General features: G+C 43.4%; 1 protein-coding gene across 1 annotated transcript in view; it reads left to right on the top strand.

Annotated features, from left to right (window-relative positions):
* Positions 1–234: 234 nt before the first annotated feature.
* Positions 235–10,284, top strand: part of MAP4K5 (mitogen-activated protein kinase kinase kinase kinase 5) — a 146,912-nt gene continuing 136,862 nt past the window's right edge. Inside the window, exon 1 of the mRNA XM_063438987.1 lies at positions 235–476. Within this exon, the coding sequence (XP_063295057.1) occupies positions 375–476 (102 nt within the window). The 5' untranslated portion in view covers positions 235–374. The remainder of the gene's footprint in view (positions 477–10,284) is intronic.

Below are 10,284 nucleotides of genomic sequence, written 5' to 3'. Positions count from 1 at the left end.
GTGCTGGATACAATGTGAGTGCTTGCTGTTGGGTGCAGTGTGAGTGCTTGCTGTAAGTGCTGGGTGAAGGGTGAGTGTTTGCTCTAGGAGCAGTGTGGGTGCTGGGTGCAGTGTGAGTGCTTGCTCTGGGTGCTGAGTGCTTGCTCTGAGTGCTGGGTGCAGGGTGAGGGAGGGCATGTAGGCGGTCAGGTAGGTGTGCCCCGGGGTAGAGGTGGAGCTAGACACACCGGCCTCCTCCCTCCTGTGTCCGGGCCGCTCTCGCTGTGTCTCCCTCCCTCTCTCACTGTATGCAGGACATGGGCCCGGAGCCCAACGCGGCCTCCAGCAGCTCCGAGCCCCGGGATCAGTGAGCCCTCACCCGGCCATAGAGCAGCATGGATCCCCGGCCCAGCGCCGACATCCTCCGCCGAAACCCCCAGCAGGACTTCGAGCTCATCCAGAGGGTGGGCAGCGGCACGTACGGCGATGTGTATAAGGTGAGGGACCCCAAAACATGGGCACCCCAACTCCCTGCTCTACTACATGATATACACTGCTTCACTGTGATACAGATAATGGGCCCCTGGGAGCCCAACTCCCTGCTCTATTACAGGACATATACTGCTTCACTGTGATACAGATAATGGGCCCCTGGGAGCCCAACTCCCTGCTCTATTACAGGACATATACTGCTTCACTGTGATACAGATAATGGGCCCCTGGGAGCCCTACGCCCTGCTCTATTACAGGACATATACTGCTTCTATACTAAAATACAGATAATGGGCCCCTGGGAGCCCAACTCCCTGATCTATTACAGGACATATACTGCTTCACTGTGATACAGATAATGGGCCCCTGGGAGCCCAACTCCCTGCTCTATTACAGGACATATACTGCTTCACTGTGATACAGATAATGGGCCCCTGGGAGCCCTACTCCCTGCTCTATTACAGGACATATACTGCTTCACTGTGATACAGATAATGGGCCCCTGGGAGCCCTACTCCCTGCTCTATTACAGGACATATACTGCTTCTATACTAAAATACAGATAATGGGCCCCTGGGAGCCCAACTCCCTGCTCTATTACAGGACATATACTGCTTCACTGTGATACAGATAATGGGCCCCTGGGAGCCCAACTCCCTGCTCTATTACAGGACATATACTGCTTCTATACTAAAATACAGATAATGGGCCCTGGGAGCCCAACTGCTATATTAATATACTGAATACTGCCCCCCACTGTTGTATTAATATACTAAATACTGCCCCCCACTGTTGTATTAATATACTAAATACTACCCCCCCCCCACTGTTGTATTAATATACTAAATACTGCCCCCCCCACTGTTGTATTAATATACTAAATACTGCCCCCCCCACTGTTGTATTAATATACTAAATACTGCCCCCCCACTGTTGTATTAATATACTAAATACTGCCCCCCCCAACTGTTGTATTAATATACTAAATACTGCCCCCCCCAACTGTTGTATTAATATACTAAATACTGCCCCCCAACTGTTGTATTAATATACTAAATACTGCCCCCCAACTGTTGTATTAATATACTAAATACTGCCCCCCTAACTGTTGTATTAATATACTAAATACTGCCCCCCCAACTGTTGTATTAATATACTAAATACTGCCCCCCCCCAACTGTTGTATTAATATACTAAATACTGCCCCCCCCCAACTGTTGTATTAATATACTAAATACTGCCCCCCCCCAACTGTTGTATTAATATACTAAATACTGCCCCCCCCCCCAACTGTTGTATTAATATACTAAATATGAATACTGCCCCCAAACTGCTATGGTACAACACGGGTTAATAGGCCACCAACTCCCTATTAGCCTTCAAGTGACATTCTGTATAATAGATACAGATAGCTGCCCTCTTTACTATAATACTGTAATATGTATTGGCCCCAGTCCCCCCTCCTCCCCCCAAACATAACATATACTGCTCCCTCTATTATTTCACAGCTCAGGTTATTGAACCCATGGGCCCCAACAGCCTGGCAGGCTTGATCTGCCATAGCACATTACATACTGCATACTGCCCCCTCTACTATTAAACAGCCCCTGGGCCCTTCACCTACCTGCCAGGTTTCAGGTACTGTACTGCATAATAAACACTTAAAACTGCTACACTGACTATTCTACAGAATACATTAATGGACCCCAGCAACACCACAAGCCTCTTCCAACTCCATACACAATGAAAGCTGGTTTAAATACATAGTGAGAAATGCATTTATCTTTATATTTTTTTAACTAGCGTGCCTTCATACTTCGTCAACTACGTTTTCTAAATAATATTTATTGAGCTGCAGATATTTACTTCTCACACATATTTCCGGCTTGACTCAACTTGTGGGCCCTGTGTTGGACAGCCATGATACAAGGCTGTCAGTTGCCAGGGAACCAGTTTTGAAGAATGTTTGGTAATGTATGGATGTTTTAAGCAGTGCGGTTTGTAGGATTAGCATGGTATTTCTTTCTTTAAAGCGGCACTGTCATGCCGAACTTACCTTTCCTCAATCTCTTCCTCTTCTCCCCCTCTCTCGGGATCTGTTATTCTTTTCTTCCTGTCTTCTTTAACCCTTTAAGTCCGGAGGACGTACTATTACGCCACGCAGAAACCGGCTCTAAACGCCGGCGGGCGTAATAGTACGTCCTCGCTTTTATTGCCGCCCACGTGGCCGGCGGTATTCTCCCGCTGCAGATCGCGGTCGGGGGGGATGCCTGGCCCCCTGTGGCCGGTGACCGCGATCTGCAGTCTCTGATCGCAGTGACAGGCTGTCACTGCGATCAGTATTCAGCGTGTGTCAGCCGATTTCAAATTGGCTGACACACGTGGCGGCAGCTCTCCCCTTGTGCAGATCGCGGTCGGGGGACTTACCTGGCCCCCCAGGCAGTCCCCCTGGGGTCAGTGACCGCGATCTGCTAAGTCTGATCGCAGTGACAGGCTGTCACTGCGATCTCAAAGCACTCTGATCGCAGTGACAGCCTGTCACTGCGATCAGTGTTACATGTGTCAGCCTATTGGCTGACACATGTAACTGGCACAATGATCCCCCTGCAGATTGGAAGGGGGGAGTGCTTGTACCACCCAGGCACTCCCCCCTGTGGTCAATTACCCAATCTGCAGGAGGTGATCACAGTGACAGGCAGTCACTGTGATCACTGATCCTGTGTGTCAGCCAGTGATGTGAAATCACTGGCTGACACTGTCTCTGCCCCCTGTCCTGTAAAAAAAAAAAAATATTAGTTAAAAAAATAAATTAAAAAAATTACAGTTACAAATAAAATATACTTAGATCATATATATATATATATATATATATATATATATATATATATATATATATATATGATCTAAGTGTGTATATATATATATATATACACATACACACACACACATTTACACATACACGACGTGTATTTAAATATTAAAAATATATATATATATATATTAATATCAAATTACACGTAGACTGATACTGATTAAATATATATATAATTATTGTTATATATATATATATATATATATATATATATATTTATATATAATATAAAAAATATATATGTAAATTCGTAAAAAAAGAAAATTAAAAAATATTTAAAAATAAATAATAAAAAAATATATAGATGTGTGTTATTTCGTTCTAACTGTATTGTGATAATAATATATATGTATTTATATCAAAATACACGTAGAACAAAATAATATATATATCATACTATATATGTATATATATCTATATACATAAATATATACGTATATATCACTATATATACCTATATATAAATAAAAATATTTAAAAAAAAATTATATATATATATATATATACGTATATATACACATATGTGTATATATATACATATATTAATTCTACACATATATTTATGTAATAATTTTACATAATTAGGTATCCTAATTAATTACAATTAGCGGGACCTGCCTGACAACCCATGCCGAAAGTATAGGGAATTTAATTTGCTAGCACTATATTTAACCCTATAACTTTCCAAGACACCATAAAACCTGTACATGGGGGGTACTGTTTTACTCGGGAGACTTTGCTGAACACAGATATTAGTGTTTCAAAACAGTAAAATGTATTACAACGATGATATCGCCAGTAAAAGTGACGTTTTCTGCATTTTTCACGCACAAACAGCACTCACACGGACGATATTATTGCTGCAATACTTTTTACTGTTTTGAAATACAAATATTTGTGTTGAGCGAAGTCTCCCGAGTACAACAGTACCCCACATGTACAGGTTTTATGGTGTTTTCAAAAGTTACAGCGTCAAATATAAGGCTTGTGTTTCATTTTTTTCACATTAAAATTCGCCAGATTGCTTACGTTGCCTTTGTGACCCTATGGTAGCCCAAGAATGAAAATTACCCCTATGATGGCATACCATTTGCAATAGTAGACAACCCAAGGTATTGCAAATGGGGTTTGTCCAGACTTTTTTAGTAGCCACTTAGTCACAAACACTGGGCAAAATTGGCGTTTTTTGCATTTTTCACACACAAACAAATACTTTGGCCAGTGTTTGTGACCAAATGGCTACTAAAAAAGACTGGACATACCCCATTTGCAATACCTTGGGTTGTCTACTATTGCAAATGGTATGCCATTATGGGTGTAAATTTAATTCCTGGGCTACTATACAGTCTCAAAGGCAACGTAACCAATCTGGCGAATTTCAATTTCAAATGTAACACGCTATATTTGACCCTGTAACTTCCCAAAACACATAGGGGGTACTGTTTTACACGTGAGACATCGCTGAATACAAATATGTGTATTGTATTGCAGTAAAAGCAAACAGTATTTTGACATCCACAGTTAAAATGTCACATAGAACTAAAAAAAATTAAAAATTCTTTTTTTCTCCCATTTTTTTTTTATATATTTTTTATATTAAATTATGTTCAATACCTAAATATTTGATGTTAAATGAAAGCCATGATTCCCCTGAATAAAATGATATATAATAAGGGGGGATGCATTTAATATGAAAGAGGTGAATTACGGTTGGACAGACATATAGCGCAAATGCCAGGTTTTGGTTACGTTTTGTTCTGTTCACAACTTGTACATTTGGCTGCGGTGTTAAGGGGTTAAAATCATAAGACAAAGTAGGGACTCTTTGCCTTATGGAGGATTCCTCCGCTTGACCAGCTCTGACCAGCGGAGGGGCAAAGTGTGCTTCATTTCCGCTGGTCAGAGCAATTTTCCCATGATCCCTAGCTTTCCTCCCTGTTCCCACAATGCTTCCTGTCAGTATTGCCGAACGTCCTGTCACTTAGACAGAACGCCGGCAAAACTGCCGAGTTGCATCCTAACAGAATGAGAAGAGTTTCTCCATTCGTGTTAGGGTGCAATTCGGTACTTTGTTCGTATCGGAATTTCATTCTAATGAATGAAACTCCGATCCTATTCATTGCCGCGGCTGCATCTTGCAGCCGCCTAGTAGATAACTCCCTAATGACCTAAACTGGTCTTTCAGCCAAATTTACTAATACTAAGTAAAGATTACTTGGTATTAGTAAATAATATGCCCCTACTCGCTATATCGCGAGTAGGGGCATGTGTAGTAAGCAGTGAGCAGCCTATAGCTGCGGCTGTTGTCCTGCCCCCACCCCTGCGCGGTGGCGGGGGACCTACTGTCCTCCCCCCCGGCCCCCACCTCTGCGCGGTGGGTGGGGGCCCTAATAAAACAATAAGGGGGGGGGGACCTACTGTCCTCCCCCTCTGGCCCCCACCTCTGCGCGGTTAGTGGGGGCCCTAATAAAACAATAAGGGGGGGGACCTACTGTCCTCCCCCCCTGGCCCCCACCCCTTCGTGGTAGGTGGGGGCCCTAATAAAACAATAAGGGGGGGACCTACTGTCCTCCCCCCCATGGTCCCCACCCCTGCGCGGTGGGTGGGGACCCTAATAAAACAATAAGGGGGGGGAACTACTGTCCTCTCCCCCTCTGGCCCCCACCCCTGCGCGGTGGGTAGGGGCCCTAATAAAACAATAAGGGGTGGGACCTACTGTCCTCCCCCCTGGCCCCCACCCCTGAGCGGTGGGTGGGGGCCCTAAATAAAGATAGGGGGTTTGGACCTACTGTCCTCTCCCCCCCCCCCCCCCGGCCCCCACCCCTGAGCGGTGGGTGGGGGCCCTAAATAAAGATAGGGGGGGACCTATAGCGGTATAGCGAGTAGGGGCATTGGGGAGATTTTAATCTCCCTTATGCTATTATGGAGGTCATATTGACCCCCATAGAGTGAGGGGGGGACCTGGGGGGCTTATGAAGTGGTGGGGAGCACAGCTCTCTGCCGCTTCTGTCTTTACATATTACAAGGGGGGAGCTGCACGCTGGTAGCTCCCTCCTTGTAATAAACCGAACGAGCAAACGAACACTGATATTCGGTGTTTGTTTGTTCGTTTGATTTTTTCTATTCATTCATTCGTCTGTCTGATGAATTAATGAATAGGTAAAATTCCCGTTCGCATGTCCAGGTGTTTCACTGGGCATGTGCGGGAATCTCACAGTCTATCTAGTGTGGGCAGATGACGTGTCCCACAGGGACTTCATCTACCCACACAAAGATGGCAGCGCCCTGAATAAAGATCGGGGCAGAAAATAAAGAATAAAAAATAGGTAATGTGGGGGGCTTAGGGGCATTTGGGGGTGACTAGGGGGTCAATTGGATGTAGTGGAGGCGGGAGGGGGGTTAAAAAAACAAACTGGATTCGGCATGACAGTGCCGCTTTAAGCACATGCTATTTATCACTCATGTCATATGTTTGGAAACTTGTGATCTTTAAGGGTGGTATTTAGTTTATATTGATCCTATAGGATAAAGGTGCCATGTAGTATTTTATATACCTCTTCTATTCCTTTGTTTTAAAGATTTGTGCGTTGCTAACATCCCACTATAACCCTTTAATGGTGCAGTATTTTAATTACATGATTATCTGGATTTTGGGTTGTTTAACTCTAACCCTCCCCTAATTGTTGAGTATGATTCCTCTGCTACTCTTTAACCCTGCAGGGTTTATTCAATTAATGTAAACTAAGGACATTTTAAGCGGATTTTAGATTTAGGCTAAATAACGTAGATGATTTGGTTAATTGTTTTAATTAATCAGTTTGGGCCAAATATTTGAGTTTCGCTTTGAATTCCAGGTACCGGTAATTCCCAGTGCATACACTTCCTGTAGTCTAGTGCCCGAAGAACAGGTTCGAAGTCATTTGACAGATAGTTTTAGGATTTTTCAAAGCTCACTCACTAAACCCTGATTAGTATTTTAACAAAAAGTGTCCAACTAACTTATAGTCATCATATTTTAGCCTGAGTTTTTTTCAATTTGTTTTTTAAAGCTGCGCTGACACCTGTCCATATACAAGAGTATAACACTGATGTATGTGGAGTATCCTCGAGACCACATGAGGCTCCATAGATATTGTCTCACAACCATTGTGACAATGGCTATTTACTAGTCACTAGTGACTGCTGGGAGAGTTGACAAAATTTGATGGCGGTGGGTCCGTCACATAGTCAAGTTTTTCTCATGTATAGGGAAAATGCATAAGACAAAGTAGCCCCTACTTGGTCTTATGGTGTCTTTTTTGATTGCATTTAAATTTCAGTAACATTTTATCTTTATAAAATTAGACAATATTTTAGAGTAGGGGGATGACAAAGCTGCTATGATTTCAATACAAGTTGCTGTTAAATGATTGATTCTAACATTGAAAAGATCCATTAAATAAGCACTGTCGATATCCTAATTGACACCATACTCTTGGCAGCCCCTGAAGTCTGGTTTGCTAGGGCTGTTGCGTGCTGTATGTCCCTATGCTATGGGGAGAGGGTTTGCGTTGGCTGCAAAGGAACTTGCATGACCTATTGTCAGTGATTATTGTGTCTGTTCTCTTTTACTGCAAAGTGTTTGTTCCCTGGAGATCATTTTTTTTCCCTGTACATAGTATTAAACTAGGCCTTTGTTTGACGATCCTTCCACTGGGCAACGCTGTCTTTAACCCTTGTGCAATCATTATAGCTTGAAATAAAAGGATTCCCTAAAACAAATAGGAATTGTGTGTAATTGAGACCTGGCTCTAGACTGTCCATTGCTATTTAAAGGACCACTATAGTGCCAGGAAAACAAACTCTTTTTCCTGGCACTATAGTGCCCTGAGGGTGGTCCCACTCCCGCCTGGCTGGAAGGGGTTAAACACTCACCTTTCTCCAGCGCTGGGCTCCCTCGGCGCTGGGGACTCTCCTCCTCCTTTGGCTGTCATCGGCTGAATGCGCATGCGCGGCAAGAGCCACGCGCGCATTCAGCCAGTCCATAGGAAAGCATTCTCAATGAATGAAGTGGTCTGGGTGCCTATAGTGGTCCTTTAAGTTCATGGGGTTCTCTTGAAAGTGTGAAATAATGAAATCTGGTTTGTCAAGTCTCTGCTGTTGTGATTAGAGAAGCCAGCACACATTCTGCTTTTTTTGTTCGCTCTGGAATTGGAGATAATTCTATCCCAGGACCCTTTTTACGCCATGGGGTGGCATGCAATAATAACTGTGGCTCATAAAGGGTTAGAGATGTGTTAACGTATTACGGCTTGACTCATACATGCGTAATTTGTATTGAATTATGCAGAAAGCAGTATCATAATGTATTTAACGATCTGTATCTTTATTGACCTCACACTTCACTTTTGTGGTTTGTTTGTGAATAAATGATATTCTCGGTTCAAAGGGCACCAATAGTCAAAAAAATTATAATAATCTTTTATTTTGAACGATTAGTTCCCTGCCTGCCGCTTCTGTGTTCACCCCTTGTATTTAGAAAATTCAAGTTTAATATATTTGACTTGTTTCCAGTGCCGAGACAACATGGTTGCAGGCACCTGCTCTGCCTCCTTCTTCAACAGCAAGCATGCTGACATCTTCTCTCCTAATCCAATATTTCACATAGAGAAGCATTGGGGGCAAGAATGCATGGTTCTTGTGGACGACAACCACCATGCTCTTCAAATCAAATCCTTTCTAAAAGTAGCATTGATTGAAGAATATACTCTGACTCAGTTGTAGCAGTAGACGCACCCTCTCTCTAGCAGAAATTGACAGACATGAGAGCAATCACACTCCTATCACTCTCGGTCAGCCAGCCCAGTACATTATAGTGGATTATTCAATGTCTTCCATCCTTGCCTTCAGCTGATTTCAGCATGGAGTGAATTACAGGGAGGGGTGATGTGAGGTCATTATGTGGTGCCTTGGCTAGCTGATGTAGTTTTTGGATGTAGAAGAAAGTTTGCGTGGAGTAAGTTATCGGTATGTTATAAGAATGATATTGATTATTAGAAATATGCTGAATATCTCCTCTAATAACCGGCAAAACCGATAATCCGTTTATCCCTACCCTCTCGAGGCAGTCGGGACCGCAGCCACTAGAGGTGCGTTTAGCCCTGCTTTTTAAACAAGTACTTACGATGTCCCATTGGGTCGTCGTTTCACTTGTGTCACAAGGGCAGCAGTGCCAGCTGTACTGTTTTCAACACAACAAAGGTATTTGTTTGAAATCTACAGCTCTCATGAAGAAGTGTAAAACACGTCTTTGTCTGCCAAGTGACAAGCACATACAGTGGATGCTTGTCCCTTATGCTGTGAATTGCAGCTCCTATCTGCAACTCAAAATATAGGGATTTGGTAGACTAGGGAGGAACGTGTTCTGTTGTGACTGCACGACTGCAGTTCCTCCTTGTGTCATAAGTACAGGAATTGCGCATCTTGGGAAGTAGGCATGTCCTATTGGTGTCAAGTGCAGCTTCTATCTGTATCATGACAACTGCATGGGTAATGTGGGTAACTTGTGCTGCTGTTTGCAGCTTCTTTTTGTTTAATTTAACAAGTGACACTAGTGTGTAGACCAGTGTTAAAGGACCACTACAGGCACCCAAACCACTTCAGCTCATTGAAGTGGTCTTGGTGCCAGGTCCATCTAGGGTTAACCCTGCAGCTGTAAACATAGTTTCAGAGAAACTGCTATGTTTACAATATGGTTAATCCAGCCTCTAGTGGCTGTCTCATTGACAGCCGCCAGAGGCGTTTCTCACTGTGAAAATCACAGTGAGAAGACGCTGACGTCTATAGGAAAGAATTGAGAAATGCTTTCCTATGGACTGATTGAATGCGCGCGCGGCTCTTGCCGCGCATGCACATTCAGCGCTGACCTCAAAAGAGGGAGGAGAGTTCCCCAGCGCAGAGGG

Source organism: Pelobates fuscus, chromosome 13 (assembly GCF_036172605.1).
Source record: "Pelobates fuscus isolate aPelFus1 chromosome 13, aPelFus1.pri, whole genome shotgun sequence".
In the NCBI taxonomy this organism is placed as follows: domain Eukaryota; kingdom Metazoa; phylum Chordata; class Amphibia; order Anura; family Pelobatidae; genus Pelobates; species Pelobates fuscus.
This window is presented reverse-complemented; position numbering and strand designations above follow the sequence as displayed.